The sequence below is a fragment of the Pygoscelis adeliae genome, unplaced genomic scaffold (assembly GCF_000699105.1).
Source record: "Pygoscelis adeliae isolate BGI_AS28 unplaced genomic scaffold, ASM69910v1 Scaffold121, whole genome shotgun sequence".
Classification (NCBI taxonomy): domain Eukaryota; kingdom Metazoa; phylum Chordata; class Aves; order Sphenisciformes; family Spheniscidae; genus Pygoscelis; species Pygoscelis adeliae.
This window is the reverse complement of record NW_008824359.1, coordinates 5501041-5524589: the sequence shown is the minus strand read 5'-3', so window position 1 is coordinate 5524589 and position 23549 is coordinate 5501041. Positions and strand designations below refer to the sequence as shown.

The following is a 23549-nucleotide window of genomic DNA, read 5'->3' as shown; positions in this document are numbered from 1 at the left end:
GGGCCTGGGGGAGTGAGCGAGTGGCTGGGTGGTGCTTAGTTGCCAGCAGGGGTTAAACCACGACAATTAGGTATCAACTAAAATAATCTTCTGTGTGGCAGGCTTGACTTTGCAACATTTGTGTGTTTTGCTTACATACCACATTACACCACAAACTTTATGCAACAGAGATTAATCGATTTTGGGGTTTTGTTTTTTGTTTTTTCTCTGTAGAAATGGATCTACTAACTGCAGTCATATTCATGGCTGCTTTGTTACACCATTCTGATGGACAGGTAGGAGCATTCATATATTCAAAAGAGCTATATCTGAGCACATTGTATAGATATCTGACGTGGTATAGCCTTGTCTAGTGATCTCCAGAGCTTTACAATTCAGGGTTAAAATTATTGTTAACATGTTAACATAAGACAATGAAGATGAACTCTCTTTTTTAACAGATTTTTGTATTAAAATATTTCTTCTGCCTGTCAAAATATTATTCTCTTCACAAGCATAATTTTAATAATACATTTTCCCCAAAAATATGAACTGAAACTATTCTAAAATAGTTTATCTAAGTATCAGAAATCTAATCTTCACCTCTCCTTAGAGAGGATTAATGTTGTCAGATGTAGATATCTGCTACAAAGGCACTTGAATGTGAGCTATTTATCAAGATCTGCTTATTAATGAATGAAAAGAAGTAAGTACTTCAGGGATGCCAATCGTCTTTCTTCAATAAATCTCAGGTGAACTGTGTCCTAAGTTGCTTGTTTCCTTTACCTGAGTATAGCAGCAACCTAAATTAACTGCCTGAGATGTTATTTCTACCACTGTAAATGTCTTAATTTAAACAAGATGTATGACACCTCTTGAGGTAGGTTCAGTTGCCCAAATAGAAGTGTCTTAGTGCAGTTTGAGACCCTCCAGAGCATCTAAGCCATTCATGGGTGACTATACAGACAGCTATACCTTTCTGGAACAACAGTCTGAGACTAAGTAGGGCTCTCTGGGCATTTCAAATGGCATTAGGTGCTATTTTAAGCCACTGACTACAGCTTTCAAAACCTAGAATTGAGCTCTGAAGGCAAAGCAGTGGGATTCATTCATACTACTCGGACATTTCAGAATTCAGTCTCTCTCATTTTATGGTTTTCTCATTGACCATAAAGGCAAACTGAGATGACCTTTAGATATTTATATCTATGGTATAGATTTCTAAAATTAAATAAGATGAATCAGTGCCTAGAAAAGAGACCATCACACCAACAGTGGAACTCATCTCACTGACTTAAACATCAAAGTATTAGTTGTCCAGATCTCTGCCAGCCTCTCTCTACAAAGGAAGGAGAAAGAGGTACTTGTAAAGAATGGCTCTTCCAGTCCTAAAAAGGAGTTCAGATTTTGTGGGATGAGCTACCTCTGCCCTCTCCAGTAATGACAAAGAGAGTGAAGGTGTCTAGCTTAGACTGAGATGTCTCATTTTTAGACATTAAATGGAAAGAATCCTTTCTTGAGGTATATTTTAGTCTGAAAACTCCAACGTAAACATTGCAACTCTTTTTCTCTGCAAGGATTCATGACCTGACATCACGATGTAAGAGACAATTAAATCATTCTTGACCTTAGGTATTTCAGAAGATGGTCTGCAAACAGTCCTAAGTTTTGATCCAGCTTCACACACTGCCAAAGCTTACAAGTGACAAGAGCTAGGGACTTTTTTAGTGCACACAAGAGGTCAAAATCAGTCTTGAGATTTGGTTCCAGAGCTAAACTTTCTCATGTTTGATGTGGAGACATCTAAAGGTAGAATTCCTATCTACAAATTTCATTTAGGGTCATGTCTCCTAATGAAAAGTGCAGTTCAAATCAAGGAAGGAAGAAAAAAAATCAGCAATTATAAGAGTAGAAGAACAAATAAAGGAAAATTGGGAATTTCCAAGAAGCTTTACTTTGACAGGCAGCTCATAATTTATCTTGTTTATTAAACATCTGATAACTGGAACCTTCATTGTTATTGTTTTCCAGGGTTTTCAGTATAAACAAATGGTCATTTTCTCCTTTCCTCATTTTAATTTTCAGAACCAAAAACAGATCCTTGAGCAACACAACGAAATACGGAGATCCGTAATTCCCACAGCCAGGAACATGCTGAAGATGGTAAGCTATGCATTTCCACATCATTAGCAGAAGATTGTAGCCTTCTAAACAATCTACAATCAGTGAAGAGAGAGGGCGGGAAAGGTGCTCTGGGATTGAGATGAAGAAATCAGAATTTTATCCCTTTGTTTCTGCAGGCTTCATGCTTAACTTTGCACACCTCGATGCTGCAAGCACTTCTAAAATCATTGCAAAAGTCTCAGGATGAGCCACAAGCACTATTTGAAACCTCTCTCCTAACCAACATGCCTTAGTTTCTCCACTTAGCAAAACTGGGTTAAGCAACATCGGAAATGTTCCATGCCTAGGGTTAATTGTCTACAGGAGCTACAAACACAGGCTTGCCCCAACCACATCTATTTATTGCTGTCAAACCTACATTAACCCAGACTGCACAGTGGATCACAAGTTCTTGCCTTACGTCTGCTCATTGCAATAGACAGCGACTGCAAGCCTTTTCAGGGAAAGTATTTAAACCAGGGATAAGGTACAAAATGCAGTGATGGCTCTTGGGTTATGGATAACACTCTTTAGTCTGTGGGATAAGCACCTCCCTTAGAAAAAGAGAAACACATGTCCTGGATGAAGGAAAGTGTGTGTAAAGCAAAGGTGGAGCAGGAGCACCAGCAGCAACATGTTTCTGAATCGCACACTGTCAGGAGGGCAAAAAAGGCCTAGGCCCACCTAGCCATTTGCCCTCAGTGGAACCTGCTTTGCCCATCACTGCTCCCATCCCCGTCACCCCTGATATTCTTTGTTATCCCCATCCCATGGGCAGATGAGCTCATCAGTGCTTTACAATTAAGTCTGCGCGGTAAGACTTGCAAACATTCCCCAGGTTCAGAGTCCAGCTGGTGTCTATCGCTACATCTCAGCTGCACCTGGGCTGAAAATCAGTTTTATACCATTTAGTGCACTGCACCCTGCAAAGTTAACTCAGACACAAAGCCAAAAGAAAGCAACAGTGTGTTATAAAATTCCTATTAATCATAACTCTCTGGAGATCAGGACTGTGTGCTACTATGCAAAATAACCTGCTCTGCAACCTTTAAGAGCTGAAGAAATGTGGCACCCATGCCCCAGCAGTGTAAACTGGCACGGCTCCTCTGCTTTCTGTTGACGACCACGAGAGCATTCAGTGCACAACACCCAAGTCACTCCCCATTTTTTTTTTTCTTCTCATGGACTGCACTAGCCTATCTGTGACCTGGATACTTCTTCCTTTGTGTCTTTCAGGTGTGGAGTGAGAAAGCTGCCAAAAATGCTCAGAAATGGGCGGATAAGTGTGAGATGAAAATCAGTCCAGGAGATCAGAGAGTCATTGATGGTACATGACAAATATGGAGCCTAAGCTGATGGGATGACAATTTGCAGAAGACTCCTGTTGCCTGTGAACTAGAAACAAGGATAACTTTTAATCTGTAGTAGAATATATTTTTTAGGATTATTAAACACAAAAACATCATCTTTGTCAGATAAATACCCTGAAAGACAAATTGTTAGAACTTGAGAGAGAGGGATGCTATGTATTTGCCCTATATTTGTACCTTTCTTGAAGTGTCCACTTTTGGCTCCTGCTGGAGATAAGACAACGCAATAGATGACTGTTGGTATGACTAAGTACAGACATTTTTGTGTAACATTTTGTAGTCGAATAAGTATCTGTGACTGAAAGCTCACCAAAATCAGAGTTACATTTCCCGCAGCTTTCATAGGATCAGGTGTACTGTCCTTTTCTTCAAATCACAGGACAAATAAGTTGGCATCATAGAGGGGTTTTTAGGATGTAGCTACAACCCCTCTGTCCTACCTCCCACCCTACAGCTTGCTTCTCTCCTAAGTAATAACATAGACTTACTTCCACTTCAGGCATCACCTGCAGTGAGAACGTATTACTGTCATCTTACCCAAGAACATGGGCTGAAGCAATTCAAGTCTGGCACAGTCAGTCCTCCAATTTCAAGTATGGACTTGGAGCAACCGCGAAAAATGTCATTATTGAGAACTATACTCAGGTATGAGAACTGAAACAAACTGCAGTGATACGCTAGAATTACAGGAGGACACTTAAGAGAACTGGGAGATATTTATAATCAGAAAAAAAATATCACTGTCATCAAACCATTATCATTCATATTCTGATCCAAAGATGAATGACAAATGAAAACTCTTTTTCATCTAATTCTGAGGCAATGGAACCAGTATTTTGGAAGAGCTGTCCAGAAGAGAAATATTATTTTGTAGAAAAAAAATTCAATACCTTCAATTTAGAAATAAATATTTTCTATATGGGGATTGAAATACCTGATTAAGAAATGTAAAAGCAAAATATCTATGATGAAAATATTTGAACTTAAATTTTAGTGTCCTGCCAGAAACTGTGTTCAAAAACATCTGGAAACTGGAGAACATGGTTAACTCATTTTTCTATTTATTCTTTCTGACAGCTAAACTGTAAACTTAAAAACTAAATAGACAAAATGAAACAAAAAATTAGCTTCTGGTTCTGTTATTTTGTGAGCTCTTTGATGGGAATTCAATAAAACATGACTGTGAAATAATGTGTTTATTTTTTTATTCTACAGCTAATCTGGTACAACAGTTACCAGATTGGATGTGCAGTTGCCTACTGTCCTAGGAACCAGTTCAAATACTTTTACGTTTGCCAATACTGTCCTCCGTACGTACTGCCTTTTTACTCATTTAAGATACGATAATTATGGATATGTTTTCAAAAACTCCTGTGGTCCATTGGTCAGGTGTAGGATCAAATGATTACAGTTTATTTTAACCATTTACAATTTTGAAAATACCGATGTGAATTGTGGGCTTAACAACAGGTTAAATAGTAATATTTATTTTATTTCACATTGAAACAGATATTAGGGAAATTTTAGCATATGAACAAAGAAAGGTCTGTCTCTGCAGAACCAGGCATCATGCACAAATCATCCTATAACTTTGACCACAAACAAGAAAGTCAGATGCAAAGTGAAGGCCAACAGCAAATGAATATTCACAGAAGTAAAGAGCACATCTGAAACAGCTGCATGTCAGAAGGCATCTGCTGAGGTTATAAGCCACAGTCACTTGAAAGCCATTAGAAAAGCAGAACTAGGAAGCACATAAGATTTTTTTTTTAACTGATAATGCCATACAAATGCAAATAATCAGTTAATTTTCTTTCTCTAAACCTTATTGTCCCTCTTATTTAAAATCAAAGTTATTGTATTCTAAGAATATCTGAAACTAAAACATGACTGTTTATGAAAATAATTTTATCCAAAAACTTCTGGATGCCTTTCATTGCGATAAATAACATGAACTCCTGTTAATGTCTCAGAGCTGCACTTTGATCTTGTTTTGTGTTGTATTTCTTTCAAATTTCAGAGGAAATATTGCAATGCAAATAGCTACACCTTACAAAAGCGGACCAAAATGTGCAGACTGTCCCGACCACTGTGACAGAGGGCTTTGCAGTAAGTGAATGTATTCTCCTCCTTACAACAAACATTGAATTACCTCAGATAATAATAATGTTCCTTTGTAGCATTTTACTTTTGCATCGTTACTTCTTGCTAATCTGCATGAAAGATCCTAGAACTGTCCCTTTCATTTCCCCCCAGAAATAACAGTGGTTAAATAACCCACCAGAACAGGCACAATCTTGAGCAGGGGGCTTGGACCAGATGACCTCCAGAGGTCCCTTCCAACCTCAACCAATCTGTGATAACGGGTAAATTGTGCTGCTGTCGAGCAATAGGTGCATTATCACACCATCAATCTGCTGCTGTCCTCTTCTGGAAAGCTCAAGACAAAATGTCTTGATGTACATCTATATATAAGGGCACGAACAGATTGTCCGGCTTCACACATCCGTATGTACGTGAAGATCTGCACAGGCCCCTGGGTTCTGCAGGCTTCCATGTGGAGCAAGTCAAAGCGTACAAATAGATAGGAACTGTAAGATACCACCTTTCTGCCTGCATTCCCTTTTCTATAATATTCAAGAAATTTTAACAGCAGAGCAAAAGTACAACGACTTGAAAATTTGGAATTTTTGGAAAATGCAGAAGTATCAGACCAGGACTTGGTTTTCAATTAATATTTCATGCTTTTATTTCTATCTCTTGTATTTTAGCCAATCCTTGCAAGTATCAAGACCTCTTTGTAAACTGCAAAAATCTGAAAACCTTGTTTAGCTGTGACCATTCACTGGTGAAGGAGAAGTGTCCTGCTACCTGTCAATGCACCACTCAAATCATATAATGACCTGGTGGGTGACATTATAGCTGCTGTGAGACTTGCTTATTAGGAAAGAGTAGAACTCACTGTGAAGTGGTTTCACTCTCAGTGCATCAGCTCAGATTGATCTATAGGTATCTTTTTTTCTGAAATCTCACCATTACTTCAGTCCTAAATAAGTCTAGTAGCTCAAAATAACCTCTGATGTTATTTTAGACTTTGTAGAAATCATGCTTGAGCTACTAAAGTGTTAGTTTGTGGTTTTTCTTGCAGTCCACTGATTCCTTTCTTTTTAATGGGAAACACTTTCAAAACACTTTTGTTTTTTTGCAGAAGATGTTAAATGCCACGTAACTTTCTTCTGTTACCTTTTCTTTGATTATCAATGGAATGTATTCCTGCTAAATAAATACACGATTTACTACCGGTTTACAAACAGAGCTTTTCATTCAAGTTATTTATCATTCAATTTTTTTCATTTGGGAAATCCCTTATGGATATTTCAAGGCTCTTTGATACTTCATGTAAGTGGGGATGAGACAGGAAAAGAAAGACAAAGCAAAAAGTGATGCATTTTTTTGTACGGCCAAAATAAGAGGCACATGTTGAATCTGCCAACTTTTACTCTGTGGCCTAAACACAAAGCTTCTGATACATCTGTGTATGCAGGTGATAAATGATAATTTTTTTCATATGGCACCAGCAGTAGAGAAATATGAAGCTTTTTAAATACAAAGAAAGAGGTGTGTATATATATCCCTTCCCATCCTCTCTATGAGTAAGTCCCACACTTGTTGGAATTCATATTGCAGCATATAGAAAAAAATGCTGCAACAAAAACCAAAACCAAAACCAAACAAAACAAAACAAAAAACAAACAAAAAAGCAGTAGATCCAAGTCCCCAAAAATCCCCATCAAAATATCTGATTTTCTCCATGTCGTGGTTTAACCCTCTGGCCAAACAGACCCCGGCCCGTGCCGGTATCAGTCGCCCCTGTACACAAGAAGAAATTTTGGAAGCGGAAGTCGGCTCGTTTAGTGAGGGAGGAAGAAGCTTCTTCTAAAAGGGAACCGGAGGAAGAACTGTACGAGGCAGATGACCCTAGGGAAGGGCCATCACGAGAACAGGAGGAGGACAGCCGGCCACTGATCGGGGAGGAAGAAGAGGAAGGAAATTAACTCTATCCCTGCCGAAACCAGGACACTCCAGAACTTCCCAGGAATCATCTTAGGGCCAATGCCTAGCAGTGCACACCTCTAGGACGTCTCCAAGAAGGTTAAGTTCAGCTGAAGGCCTTAGGTGTGCCTTCTCCCACCTTTATGTGCAGGCAGGCCACCAGCTCCTGCCTAGGGGGAAGTTTAGCTGGATCTGCTGCACGTGGTCACAGTGCCATGTTTGTTTGTGCATTGCTTCTAATAATGCATTTCCTTGAGTAAAGTTTTTCATTTCATATCTTTCCAGACCCTTTACAATGCAGGGCATGACTTCAAAGGATTGTGTGTCTGTATTGACCCAGAACTGAGGACTTAGATTTGGTACCTGTCAGTGGCATTGGTTACTTGGAGAAACTGTCTGACCCATTTAATGAGGGCATTATGACAATCATGCCTGATTACTGAGAATAGTATTACATTGATAAAACAGTATTTCAGAATCATCTTACAGCTTTTTTTCTTTTTTAACATGTTATAGTTTTTATCTGGTCTTTATACGTCTAACTTTAATAAAAAGGTAGATACAGAGGAAATAGAAGCTCTTTGCTTACCGTTTATAAACCTTGATAGATGTCAAAAAATGAGCAAACATCTGGTACAACATCTTCTCACTGAACAGAGAAGCTCCTTCCCACTAACCTTCCTCCTGACACTTCTCCCTAGTGATATATCCTGGTGGATGCAGGATGCACTAGGGTGTCCCACCGGACCTCCAGGTGCTCCTCAAGATGGGTACTGGTCTCCCATAGGTCTTGAGTCACATATACCAGCCCCGAGCAGGACTGATCCCACTTACCACCTTCCCTTCCTATTTTAGACCAGTAAAAATCATTTTCTCTGTAGGACTGCAATTCTGGTTAAAAACACAAGATGGTGAACCATACCCAGACATTCAGCTGCATCATTTTTTCATTTTGCTACCTGTATAAAGGGCTTCTCCTTTTACTAGAAATTAAAGTTCTGGGCCTACCTTGGCCTGATTTTAACACTTGCTTGCACAGAATTTCTTAGCTAATACTGGATGAATAAATAATCACTACATATAGAAACAGATTGGTAGCGGTTTCTTCCCCTCCATTGTTTCATCCTGTCTCTGTTGGCCAAATTACTATCATATTAAAGCAACTTATACCATCCAATTAAGGCAATTTGTGGTTTCCAGGATATCAATGACTAATTCTTGTAGCCTTGTTTTTCTACCTGCCTGAAGCTCAGTTTCAACATCATGACTGTATGCCGTTATTCAAGGCTCCTACAACCACAACGATATTTGTAGAAAGTGTAATTCAAACCAAAGCTGGGTGAAAATTTCCTGAGAAACCTGTATTTTCATAAAAAAAAATACTATTCTATAAAACCCCAGTTCTCTGACAGGAGGATACATAATTTTGGCAAAACTCTCAGGTGTTTTCTGGGATATTTTCCAAGATTTAATTTCTGCTTACAACCAAGGAGATGGGTGTTAAAACTCCTTCCACGCACACACTTTCTCTTTCCTCCCTCTCTCTCTATGAGCCAATGAGTATTTAAAGAGGAATGATTTTACTATCAGAGATTTCTGAGAGCGCTCCCTCCCCAGAGAGCCAGCTTTTGTGCTCTGGATCCAGCTATGGTGGTTGAGCATGGCAGCAGCAGGAGCTGGAAGAGATATTCTGCATCATGAAGTGCCACCCTGGAGCATCATGCATCCTGCTGGGCTACTGCAGGGTATCCAGGCATTAACCTTCTTACTTTCGTAGGGGATTTCAAAAGATTCTGCTGCCCTATTGATGTGGAATAGAAGAAATAGCAGGTGAGATGAAAAGCTACCTGGATGATCCTGTTTCTCAATACAGACTTCAAGGAGAGCTTGGGTCACTCCACTTAGTTGTTCATGTCCCTGGAAAGGCTGAGATGCTTCTGACTATGAGTTTCCCATATGCAGATGAGGTCAAAGCAATATGACATTCACTGAGGTCCAGCATGTCAAATAACATTTTTCTCCATTCTCTGACTGTATTTTCACAAACTTGTGTTTTATACTGATGCCCTGAGAGTTGTTTCCTTTGTGGTACTAGCATATGCTTTCTGGTATGTGCTGAAGTTACATCTACAGAATTGTGCTGCTTTTTATGTGTAGTTCAGGCGAGAAGCTAGTAACACCGAGACCTTCTTATAATTTCTATTCTGGTTCCAGATATACTCACAAGAAGCGCATATGCTGAGAGATGATAAGAGCAACTACTCTGGTATAAGTCTAAGTCTTATCTGTGGAGAATGATGTAAGAGCTCTTCAGCAGTTAACTTACATGACAATGACTTTAAACACAGAGTTTTGAACAAATGTTATGAAGTCTTACGGCTTGTGAAGAAAGAACATTTTTTTGTATTTAAAATGCACCAGATGTGGTAGTCATCTAATTTGGCTGTCTGAGAATCAGCCTCTGGGCTAAGCAAAATAGAAGGTCTTTCACTTTCAGTATCACAAAGTCTTGCTGAGAGTCACGGGCCTAAATCTTCCCTGTTTTTCTCCATCTATCGGTATGATAGAGAGAACAACTCTTCCATAAATATTGCCTCACTCATGTCTTTAACATATCACACCTACAATAACAACAGGTTAAGCAGCTAAAGCTAAGACTTTATACTAAATGGAAAGCAAGGGTTGGAAACCTTGACATGCCATTAGAAACTTGTGTTGGCAGAATATCCAGTTAATGCCCAAGAACAAAACTGTAGCAAGTTGATTGAGCAAGACCAAGCAGCAAAGGGCCATCAGAGCAGGGACAGGACGAGGATGTTCCCCACCCCTGGGCTGTTCCTGGCTCTTCTAGGCCAGGCTGCCAAAAATTGGATTCCTCTAAGTGTAAGGGCCACAGTTAAACTGTGAAAAACAGGAGATGTACTTTCTCATTAAGAAGCTACTTGACAACTACTGTCTCCGCTCTGGGCTGCAAGACATTTAACCTCCGTGCTTCAGTCTCACCGACTGCAATGCAGAGATAAACTGACATAGTCAGGGCAAGGAAGATTAATTAGTGAATGCTGAGAAAGAGCCTATGAAGGACTAAGACCTCTTAATTATAATATCACATTCGGTAGCCACACCTCCAGTATAATTATATCTCAGTTTAACCACAAGTCAAGGGGACACAGGGCACCAGGAGATACAAGGGAGGAAATAACACTCCCTGCCACGCTGACCCGCCGGTGATGTCTGAAGGTTCACGGGCTGGTCACTGGGCTCAGTCATCTAGTCTTGGGTCTGTGCAATGCAGCCCATGGGGCTGTTCCCTAGGACTAACAAAGATATTCTGACACCCGCATCAATAACAAGTCTTGAAGAAAGGTAATTTTTAGGAAAAGTTGAGGTAACAGATTGGCATGGAAATACTCTTGCATACATTAAGGAAATGGCCCATGTGAACTATTCATTCTGTTGCTGATGGGCAACCCAATGCTCAACACATGTGTACCTGAAAATGACTCTTTAAAATGCTTATCATCAGATTTTTGTTTTTTTCCACAGTAATGGAAATTATAATTTCAAATCAAATGACATTTTTCTCTTTCTGTTTTACATCATTAACACTCCTCTGCTTTCTTCTTTTCTCCCACTTCTGCATAAAGTGATGCAAGTAAAAGAGGAAAACCCAAGCTGCCAAACTAAAATCAAATTAAGGCTTTTATTTGTTTTGTTGACAAATTTTGAATGAAACATATTTTTTTTTATTTTATTCATTTACTTTAAAGCACCATTTTTTTATTTTAGGGCATGCATAACCATTCACCTCTCTTCTTTAAAAAGTTCTTTCCCAATGTAAACATATTGCAGAAACATATACTGAAGATAAAAAAAGAAGTATATGTTAAACCATGTTCTTTTTATTTAGTGATATACAGCGTTCTTTGTGCAGGCACATATAATAACTCAAGTTTTCCACAAAGTGATTCCTGAAGGGTCAAAAGCTGTTTATTTTGGCAAAAGTTGAAATGTAGTCCTTGTGATTTTTGCACAGGATTGAAACACTGAAGGGTAAGAGAGAGTTTCTAAGCACTACTGCTTCTGAAGCACCAAAATTACACAAAACCAGTAATTTCAAAGCAAGAATGGATTCACTTCTTGTGCAGATGTGGCAGTGCAACTCTGGCCATATGATGGAGGAGACTTTCCTCCCTCACCCAACAATGTATCAGAAAACATTAAGAAGTCTCTTATTTTTTTGAAGTAGACTCCTCAGTTAGTGCTTTGTTGTTAGGAGTGGTTCCTGTGCAGGTGTCACTATTTCTTATGTCAGGAGATGTTTCTCAATATATTGGTTACCGCAAGTGACAAAACTGCTTCTGTTTTCCTTCCTTTTTTATTGTACAGTGTTAATGCATTAGTAAGGCAAAACTGTGTTTGACTAAAATGGATAAATCTGAAAGAGAATTGAGCTTTTGCATGAACATTTAGTATCCTGGAAATCTATCACATGGAACAATTTAATCATTCAGTTTAACCACAAGTTCTAGATGCTCCATTGGTATATGAATACAGATTTCTCATCTACAAGGAGACTATCTCAAAGTCAAGTTCTGTTTTCACCACCTTGATCCATAAGGCAATGAAAGTCTAATGATACAAGATTCTAGCCATAAACACTTCCACTAAGTAGAAGAGCCTAACTGGTTGTGACAACAGCGTATGTCAGAGCGAGTCAGTTAATATCTGGCAAGATGAAGATCTGGGAGCACCTAGTTTGCACACGCTCTAACTCTTCTAGAAGTGTAAGGACAGCATTGGTTCAAGGCAAAATCTGGGTATCTGAGACAATGGCAGGAAACGAGGCAAACTCCTTACGTCTGAAAGTTTGGTAAATCTGGACACATTTTACTCACAAGCTTTTCCAGATCAAAATCAGGTTTTGAGTCTCCTCCCTGTTATTTTTTCCAAAGCAGGCACTATTGTTGCAACTTGGTGGTTATCTGGCAGGCTTTCCTGGAATTCTGTGGTTTCGTGACTGCCTGGAGAGCTATTGTTGCAGGTTAAAGATTTTTGTTTACCACTTTACATACCTGGAGGAGGAAGCTCAACTCTTTACCTTCTCTCCTTCCTCAGGCACCTATACCGAGTGGATTGTTTACATGCAGAAATGGTGCTATCTAGTACACTGCTGTCTCAGCTAACCCTGTTCCTAGGAGAAATTAAAGCAGTCCTTGTTTAAGATACCTATTTATTTTTATTACATATTTGCCTTTACCTATAAATAACAGGCACATGATCATGTGGTTATCTTCAAGATGTGCTAGAAGTAGTCATGCCTAAAAAGCTTTTTCCAAAGCCCATTGGAGACAATGGAATGAGTGGGTCTGATTGACACCTTTCAGTGACACAAAAGATGGAACATGTTTCATTTGCCAAAACATACACCCAAACTTATCGCTGCCATTCAGTGAATTTTCTGATGTCTCCTTACTATTTTAAGAATGGTACTTGACATTGAAAACATAAAGGTAACCTGACCAGGTGTCCTGCAGTCCCAAAGGAGACTTCTCAAAAGACAGACTGATGCTTTGACATCTCTTCATATCACCCTCATCTCAGCCAGTTGAGGACAATGTTTGCAGTTAAGGCACTGGTGCTGGACCATAGCAAACAGGAGTCCTGGTGTCAAACTTCTTGAGTCTCCCCTGGAAAGGATCCTGGAATAAGTCAGGGTCTGATCCTCAGACTGCGGAGGACTCTTTGCTTCAATTCCTCACCCCTGAAACAGAAATTATGTTTTCTCAATTTAATAATCTGCTATGCAGCTAAACTAGCTAAAGTCTGTGAGAATTTCAGGCGGAATTCATCTCACCTAGCTTTAAAGGCCTGTGGAGTTAGTCCTTTTTATATTTGAGAGGGAGGCAGAGAGAGAATGAAAGAGTGAGATGGAAATAAGTCATTTTTACCTACTTTGGGTATCTGTATTAAGATATGTTTAATTACACTCCTTAAGTAGCTATTTCCCTTATCTCTAATAAAGTAAGCACCAGCTCACTGAGATAAATGTAGACATCTACAATGTAGACGTTCATTTCTGCAGATGCCACATGGAATTAAAAGCTAGGAACTCCACTTTCTCCTTTTTAGTAATACAAGAAATGTATTATTGCAGAAACCTTGAAAACATTTGAAGTGTGCTATCATGTGTCCTCTTAGACTTCTCTTGTTCTAAATAAAAAGAAAACTTTCAATTCTTCTTTCTGGTTCATTGGGTAGAAGGCAGATATGCTGCAGGTGGGTAATGTACCTTCTTTAGACAATGATAAGTTATTTGTCCAGTTCTAAGCAGCTCAATCTGGAGCTTTTCTGCGGGCAATGGGGAGGAGGAGAAAATAGTCCAAAACTAGTAGGATGAAGCATAGGCCTGGAAAAGCCTCAGGCCATAACGGGAGTCACGATGATTAGTTTAGACCAGATGCTTAACATTTACTCAGTTTTCTGTGATAATGTGGGAGGCAGTCAACATGAACCAACTCATGAGGGAAAACCTGGATATCGTAATTGAGGGGTGACTGTTAACTATAAAAGTGAAGTTGTAATCAAATGTCACCTCAGGATGTAGCACGCATTTCCAGAAAAGAAAAGAGCTAGTGCTATCTTACATGATAATTGGTGAGAATTTATTTGAAATTCTGTTTACAGCTCTAGTTATTTGACATTAAATGAGCTGAACTTAAGCCCCAAAAGAAGAGGTATTAACATATTCGGAAAAACACAGTCTGCAATATCAGAGAAAACCAAAGAGCCCACTTGATTAGAAAGTCAAAAACTGAAAGGGAATATGATTGCTCTCTACAAACATCAGAAGGGCTAAAAAAAATGTAAAAGCTGCTTGAGCTACCAGATATTTTTATCACAAGACCAAGACATATGCACTGTATTAATAAATTTAGTGAAGAAATCAGTTTCTAATCATTAAAACGAGAAAGGTCAGCAGCAGCCTTTTAACTGAACGAAGAAGGACATAAAAACATTACAAATAGCGTGCAAAACATTTATGGAAGGGATTATGTGATAAGCTACCTACAATTCCAGGAAAAGTCCTCAATGACCTAAAAATTCCCTGTGTTCCTAAACAGACAAATGCTGGGTGATTGAAAAAGTAAAAAATGTCAGTCACAATAAATAACGTTGGAAGCAGCCATCATGCTTTTTCCACAGATTGTAGCGGCTGAGTGTTCATGAGGAAATCAGCTTATAAATGGGAAAGGAGAGAGGAGACAATGAAAAAAAAAAAAAAAAGAAATGTATAAAGAACCAGGAAGGAAAAGTTGAATGAAAGCAAGCAGTAGAATGTGAAGACAGGGAGACAAACCATGAGATAAGGGAGAGGCCATCCAAAAATGCAGAAAGTTTGCTGGACAGGCAAAAACCACCAGAAATATGAATGGCTATCCAAGCCTAGTTTTTAATAACAGGCACCAAGGAAGTTTTAAGGCACTGAGGGCACTCATAAGCTTTGATGGCCCTGACCAGTCTCCCTTGAAGCCTCTCGCACCACCTGCCCATGGCCCCAGGAGCCCCATTTTGGCTCAGCCCATCTCATCTCAGTGTACCTGTCTCTACTCTTGTTTTTTGCCCTGCTTCCTGGATGGGTCTCGACCATCCTTTATGTAATCAATAAACATAATGATGGGTGCTTTTGAAACACAACAACAATCCAGACCATTTTGACATAATGTTGACCATAATATGTCATAAACCAAGCTTAAATCTTTGGAGTTTAGATTATTCCAGTAGCCTCACACTAACAGTCATTGCAGATCTAGCTAGACAGATCAGTTGAACAAGCCAGTATAAAAGATTTTTATCCAGCCCTATATGAGTTATTTAATGCTGGAAAGCATATGTTTTAGATGTACCTGGAAAGTGTCTAAGAAGAATGTGGCATCTAATGAGCTATGGCATGAAAACTTGTATCTTCCACAGGTTGGCATGAACAGTTCAGAGACTGGACTGTTCCACTGAATTTGTTTTTCCTTATATGCCCATATTTATTTGCTCTCAATTCATTGTAGTACCTCCAGTGTTGGCTTGTCCTGGAAGGAATGTTGTATTTTAGATAGTAAGTTGGGTTGCAGTTGTTCATTGAATTTGTGCTTGGCCCATTGCAAGGAAATAATAAATTCATCTTGTCAGTTCAATAGCACAGGACTACTTCTGGCTATACAGTGATTTAGTACCTACTTCCTGGTAACTAAAAAACAGTCATGTAAATTAATTATGAAGGTGACAAATCATATCTTCCATTTGGTCAGCACTCAAACTACAAACAAAGAAGTCCCTACTTGCCTAATATTCATACAACTGAGGGAGATGTTAGTTGTACATAGGAAAAACAAACAATATGGGAGTTTCTCGTAGGAGTTTTTTATGTACTGATTGCTCTACTTACATTTGCGACTTGTGCCAAGTTCATACTGATTAGAACTTGTGGATCAGTGTCAACACACATACAAAACACACAGTTTATGTTGGGTTTTAACTTGTGGTGTCTCTCAGAGTTTACAGCACTCACTGAGTCATCGAAATCAGATATTTACTGTCTCTCTGTCTTGACAAATCCTCATGTAGGTCAGACCAATTCTTTCATGCATTGCCACTAAACGGCACCTTGCTGCTGTGCCACTAAGAACATTACAGTTTGGCCTCTCAGGGGCTGATGTTTATATAAATTATGAAAGCGCCACACATAGCAGGAGGTCTTCTAGGATCAGCTCCCTGCAGCCTGTTTCCTACAGTCTCGGTATGCAGACACCCTCTCTGATCTGGCTGCTATGGATGGATTGTTGTACAAAAATAGCACTAGGAGCTATATTAGTTAGGGAAACTGAAGCTAACACATCTTTTCATTGAGGAATATTCCCTAACCACCATCTTTGACTCTTCATGCATGCATTGCAATTATTGCAGCAAACTTAGCATTATCTTATCACTTAAGATTTCTGTACCATTTGTGTACTCTGCAAGATTTAGTGGAGAGAGAAGTACTTAACCTTCTCAATAGGAGGGCGCGATGAAGTGGAAGAGATGGGAATAGGCCCTCTTGCTGAAACAGAAAGCATGCCAGTTTTCCTGTAGTCATCACGCAGGTGATGTGGCCTTTCCTTACAGCAAATAGAGCACACAGGACCTTTGCAGGTATAGCACAGCATTGTACTGAGCCAAATTGTAACTGTAAAAGACCATTGGGGGCAAAAAAAAAGAGGATTTATAAAGCTGATAGGAGTTAATCTAGTTTTCAGCAAACAAGGAAATGGAAGTCACGCACAAAATTTACAGATAATGGAATAGACATCTTAAAACTCAGAAACAGAAAATTGGTAAAATCTTGATATGAAGAACAAAAGTTCCTGGGCCACAAGACAGGGATTGTAATGTAACTTGTCACAGTGTCGTGGTTTAACCTCGGTTGGCAACTAAGCACCACGCAGCCGCTCGCTCACTCCCCCCCCTCCCGATGGGATGGGGGAGAGAATTGGAAAAGCACGTGAGAAAACTTGTGGGTTGAGATAAAAACAGTTTAATAATTGAAATAAAATGATAATGATAATAATATGATAATAGTAATAATACACAAAGCAAGTGATGCACAGTACAATTGCTCACCACCCGCCGACCGATGCCCAGCCAGTCCCCGAGCAGCAGCCCCCCCCAGCCAGCTTCCCCCAGTTTATGTACTGAGCATGACGTCACATGGTATGGAATGTCCCTTTGGCCAGTTTGGCTGTGCCCCCTCCCAGCTCCCTGTGCATCAGTCGGTAGAGCATGAAAAACTAGAAAGTCCTTGGCCAGTGTAAGCACTACCTAGCAACAACTAAAACATCGGTGCCTTATCAATTTTGTTCCCATCCTAAATCCAAAACACAGCACTGTACCAGCTACTAGGAAGGAAATTAACTCTATCCCTGCTGAAACCAGGACACACAGACAAGGCAAACAGTTGAATACACTTACCATTGCAGTTACGTCACCTAATGTCATAGCTCTCTAGAGTCACTGTTTCTCAAAAACACTTTTTTTTTGCCATTATTCCTCACAGGGAAACAGATCCCCACCCATGTGCAAACTGAGGCACCTAAGTTGATCATTTAAATTACTAAAGTGGTATATGTGATCTGTGCATAAGCCCAGAAAAATATCTTGTATATGTCTAGAAAATACTTTCTACAATGTGGCATTTGGAAGCAAGGTGGGGAAAAAGCCACTATGTAAATGAAACTGTTAGGGAAGAAAAGAATTGGTAGAGAAAATTCATATTACTTGCTAGGAAGGGTGAAACTAATAAGGGAAATCAGCATGTTACAGAATCTGTGCAGTTTCATAGATGAACAGGACTTTTACCCAGAGCTGAAAGTCCACTTAAATTTTATCTCAACTGATAGTTGAATATAGAAGGGGTTGCTAGAAACTGTTTTGAAGACTCCTCTGTGCGTAATGTGATCTTCAGGTAAAAAGTAATTCAGAAGAATACATAACTTCCTTGACACTGGAAAACAACCCTCCAAACTCCATGCTGCCAATAACTCTATAGCTAGCACAGCTAAGAAATCCTGTAAACAACATCATTGAAAAAGAATTATTTTTAGGTGCATCTTTCCAGTTTTCTTTTTTAATAGCATCCCCCCTACTGAGCTTCTACCAAAGCCTTTGCTTTGGTAGAATAAAACTTTCTGTTTCCATTTAAATCTTGTCCTATGTTTTGGGAAATTTTTGTTTTGATTAACATGAATATAACAATAACACATTGAAGATGACAAATCCAAGTCAAGTGATGTTGTAGAGTGTCTGCAAAACAAGAAAACTTGGAGATCACTCAGATTGATATGCACTTGCATTTGCTGATGCCAGTAAGGAAAGCTGTATCATGAAGGGTCAATGAGGAACAAAGGACTTCTCAATTTCCCTGACAAGTGCCCTTTCCTAGTGCTCTTCTGGCAAAATGCAAAGAGTGGAGTGAACACAAATACAGGTGTATTCACAGCTCCAGATTGGATTTTGAAACCTAGAGACAGTCCTCAGTAAGGAAAGACAACTGAGATGATACATGCCATATCTGAAGTAATTTTCTTGTGTCTTTTCAGAAGCTTAATACCTGCTTGCCCTTAGAGCAAGACTTAAGTAAGGGACTCCACACGGGCAGGAACAGCATCTCCGTAAGAGCCACCTCAAGTGCCCAGATACAATTAAGCACAGAGGACTGATGGGGAGCAAGAGAAACACTTACGTTAACACAAGAAAGGACAAGAGACATGCATGATTTATCATTAACATCTTTTGCGAGTAGCATCCAAGACTTAAAGCATTCATCTCATTTATACTATTACTTATTGCTTTCTCAGGATAATAGGTAGAACTTTAAGGTGTATGTAAAGCATCCATCTTCCCTGCAGTAGTCCCTTTTTTATCAGAAGAGCAGTACAAACTGGCCCTTGTGTAAGGGAAAACGAACCCCGTTATCTCTTGTAAACAGCTTTCCTGCAACTTTGGGATACACCTCAGCCAACAGCTTCTGCTTCTGCATTTTATTCCTTCCCTGCAATGCTCATGCAATAAAAGCAGAACATGAAACAGTGAAGTCTTTAAGCCCACCATGCTCCTCTTCGACAAGGTATGCATTAGCCAAACACAGCTTAACTGGATGTAATTCTCTGGCCTATTTTATTTAGGGGGGAGAACAAAAAGACTGAGTAATTCCTTCTAGTCTTAACCTCTATCAGTTCCCTGTGTACTGGAGAGAGGAAAAACATTGTATAATAATCAAGTAAGGTCTTCCATAGAGAAGAAAGTCTGTGTGATTTCAAATGGAAAAACAAAACAGTTACTTCAGCAAGACACCCTGTAATAACGAGGTAAAATAAACCATCATCTATCTATTAAGCTGTGACGGCTATTTGTCCATTGTGTTTCCTCCCTCTTCTGATGGACATCTTAATGTTCCGTGTAATAAATTTTTAGTGGTGCATTAGTGACCTTATTTTCCCCGCATTTGTAAGAAATCAGGTAAGAGGCTGGTGAGGTTGATATGGATCCAGTCAAGACAATCTTATTGTTGCTAGCCAAAGAGTCAGAAAACACACTTACTGTCACTTCCCTCTTCAAGTTGAAGGAGGCTATTTTAGACTGCATGGACAAACTGCATTTACTTGGCTGAGCTTTCGACTTGAGGTGAGGTAGCTGTCTGCTGACTCAAAGCATTAAAGTTAATGTTTAATGAAAAAACTCTTCTACCATGACACCACAGAAATGGGACAAATGTCAATGTTTTCAAAAAAACTTATTCAGCTCAAAGTTCAGGAGATCTAAGAAATATTTCTGTTCCAGTGTGCAGGCAAGCTGTACCTTATCCTACCTTTCTGGTCTCTGTAGCTATGTAGCTATGTAGCTACGTCCACAATAAGAGTATACACCAAGAAGTAGCTTAAAGATTAGCATGCTTCCAAGTCATGCTCCACAAATCCACATCATTGGCTGAGGGATACTCATAGCTCAGATTTCAATGAACTGAACTCAGAGTTTTAAATAACATCACTTCTCTTTTAGGAGGCATCCTGAAGCTGATTTGAGCCTGTGTCAGCCAACAAACGTGACCAAAAGGGCACTGAGCGCCAGGTCCTTGCATTCACCTGACCTATTTAGCCTATTTTAGTTATCTTCCTTTAAGATTAAATAACGGCTCTTGGGAGATTCTGTTTCTCTCTTCTGACTTAAAAGGGAAGCATAACTGATTAAATCAGATACAGAAATGTATAGCATATGTCTGGTCAGGTGAACACCACTCCTAATGATGCTTGAGGACATTCTGTAAGAAGATTATTAAATGCAGCTTCTTTCTCATTCTTTAGGTAAAGATACTGCTCAAACTACCCCTTTATCTCTTATTTTTATTTGTCTGGAAGCTTGAAAGTCTGCTATAACTTTTCACATTTATTTACATAAATGCTGTGATACATCGCCAACACCATATTTTTCCATCAGATGGAAAGGTAGGATGAAAAACCCAACGGCCATTTAAAAGACAAATACCCAAACTTAATTAGTAGATCCAGGTGTGCAACAATATTTACCAAAGAACACCCTCGCTTCTTCCATTGTATTTATAGCAATCATAATTGGGCTGAAGCTAATAGAGAGACACAAGGGAATTTCCTAGACAGTAAAGGCCGGCAGCTCACAATGTGTGCATTTTTGATTGCCCTGTGCAGCAACTGGATGGACATGAAAGACTGCTGGCCTTTGAAATTAGATGTTGCAGGTGACTGTTCCCCATCACGTGGCAAGCCTGTGTCAGAAACGAGACAATCAGAAAAAAAGATGGGAATGACAGAGACAGCCATTGACATGGAAGTTGCTTCAGCTGGAAAATATATCAGGCCAAAATGCAGGACCTACTGACATTCTCCCACGCACAAAGTTTCCACTGTGGTGTAGGGCTGCAGGTTCAAGACCTTGTTTTCATGACTTAACAGGATGAACATTTTGTGTGCTCCCTAGATGGTATGTTTGAGGGCCCACAGCCATCTGTAGAAGTTTCACCAATTAATAGGGAACTTCATTCATACAAATTACCTAAAAGAGTAGGAATACTCTCTTTTCCTCTGGAGAAATGAAACTGTTTCTCTTTTGAGCTGTATATTCAGAGGACAGTGTTTGCAGATCACCATCAGTGCCTAATACTTCCCAAGATTTCATTTCACTCTTTTCTTTGAGAAACCCACCCAGTGCACAGCAGATCTGGCAGACAGAGGAGTCTGCATGCTGCAAACATGTCGTTTCCCTGCCCTGTGAAATTCTCATCAGGTTTGGATGAGCTACAAGGGCTTTAAAACTGCCATTTTCCTTCAGTGCTGGGGGTAGAGCAGCATCTTGTCATGGTTACAAAGACCAGTCCACGCTTTTGCAGAGGAAAACTGAAACTGTTCTCCCTGCCACAGCTGCTTCAGACTCAGGGTATGGTTATTTACCCTCCTTCCCTTGGAGAGGCTTGAGGAGAACGTCTAAAAGACCTGCCATTTCCTGAAGCAGTCCCCAGACTCAAACATGACACAAGCCAAAGCCCATCTCAACGGGCAAAAAGTGAGGCAGTGAGGCAGGCCAAACTGGATTTTCCCAAAAAGTTCAGCAAGCAAAGTAGCCCAGCTCCACCCTCTGGATAAAGTATCTTCTTCCACCTGGCAGCTAATGTCAGTCCTTTTTGTTTAAAGTTAGTAATATCTGAAGTTAAATTTGACAGATTAAGCCTTGCTAATGGTGAGAGAGAAGGGTTTCATTTATTTAGAAGAAGAAATATTGGAGTACGTAGATATTGGAATGTAATTTCTTCAGAGTCCCTATTTTCATGTAAATCACCTGTACATGTACAGGGGCCATTTACCTGTGGCTGCTGGACATCAGTTCACCTCACCAGGAAAATAGCTAAGTTGCTCTTTCTGGTCAAAGAAAGAGGAGAAAAAAAAATAACGGGGGGCGGGGAGGAAAGCTAGGCACTGGGCAGTCTGCTAAGAAGGCAATGTGAAGTTTGCTAAATCTAATTCTTAAGGACTGAACATTCCAGTTACACTGGTACACCAGCTGTCTGGCAAAAACATGCCAGAGCACAACTTTTGTTTGTACTCTCAGGACAGATCCCCGTCTCATCCACTGCACAGGTCACGTGAATTACAGCAGAGTAAATGAGCACATTTGGCAAGTCCTTGAAACTCTTGGGTGAAAAGCCTGGTCCTAAGTCAAGTTTCTAGAGTTTGGATGCTTAAATCTGAACTACTCACCAAAGGCTTGCATTATAATCAATGAAGGGAAATGAGAATCTCTAAAACATTCATCATCTCTTCCTAAGACAACTTTTTTAAGAGAGTTGAGACTAAGCATTTTCTTGAGTTACACATAATTTCCCATTAACTACGAAGGCAGTATAACATGACCAACTTAGACATGCACGAATAGTCTTTCAATACAGATTGTGTGTGTTTATGTACCTGCATGCAATTTAACATATAAAGTAATATTCTCAGAGAAAGTCCTGATTGAATGAACTTGACTTGACCCATTTTAAAATTTAAACATTTATTAAAAGGCACTTTCCCCAATAAGATTTCAATAAGGAGCCTTTTCTGCACCCCTGAAAGGACTTAATATAAGGATTGCACGTCATGTGAGATATTCACTGGGGAAAACGTTATGTAAGGAATAACACAAGATATTCATGTCTGACCTATGGGTAAAAAACAATGAACTTTACTCGTGATTTTGTTCTTTTTTAATCACTTCCTGTGCAAATGAAGGAGCTCACAGGTCCTTACAATCAAACATTGCCATCTGTCTTATCCTGTGGTACAGCAAGGATAAGCAATAGCTTTTTAACAAAGCTCTGCTTCCTCTCTTTGAGCTGTTCAAATGAAATACAGTCGCTACAAATTAAAAATACATATATGCTTATTTTAGCTTTGCCACTTGCAAGTTTGATTCTGTGATAGACTGGTATGTTCTTCTTGCTAAATAATTTGGTTTCCATTCCAAATCCACAGACTCATTTTCAAGGAGAAAGAGCTGAGATCATTTTAAGCTTAGTCTGGACAATGGTCTAATTCTACCTTTATACTAGAGAACTCAACAGTGCCAGGGCTTTTATCCTCCCTAAGATTACAACAGCAGCATCAAGCAGACTTAATCGAGGAGTTACCATGAACAGGGCACCGTTATTAAAAGGTGCATGGTGTCAGCCACCCTGTTTGGCAGGCTAAAGATTGCCAAATATATAAATTGGCCTCAGAACCAGAGAAATGGCCACGGCACTGCTTGGTACACCTAATTTTTTGAACCCTAAAAAATTGAGTTCTTTCAATCTCATAGCACGTGAGCAGTTTTCCAACAGTAGTCTCACCAGGATAGCAGCCCAAGGTAACATCTCCTCCCAGCACCTATAGCTTATACCGATTTTTA

General features: G+C 39.6%; 1 protein-coding gene across 1 annotated transcript in view; it reads left to right on the top strand.

The window, feature by feature from the left end:
* The window catches only part of CRISP2 (cysteine-rich secretory protein 2), a 52272-nt gene extending 44705 nt beyond the window's left edge, over window positions 1–7567 (top strand). The window contains exons 7-8 of the mRNA XM_009319746.1: window positions 6284–6371; window positions 7354–7567. Of these exons, the coding sequence (XP_009318021.1) occupies window positions 6284–6371; window positions 7354–7567 (302 nt within the window). The remainder of the gene's footprint in view (window positions 1–6283; window positions 6372–7353) is intronic.
* The last annotated feature ends 15982 nt before the right edge of the window (window positions 7568–23549 follow it).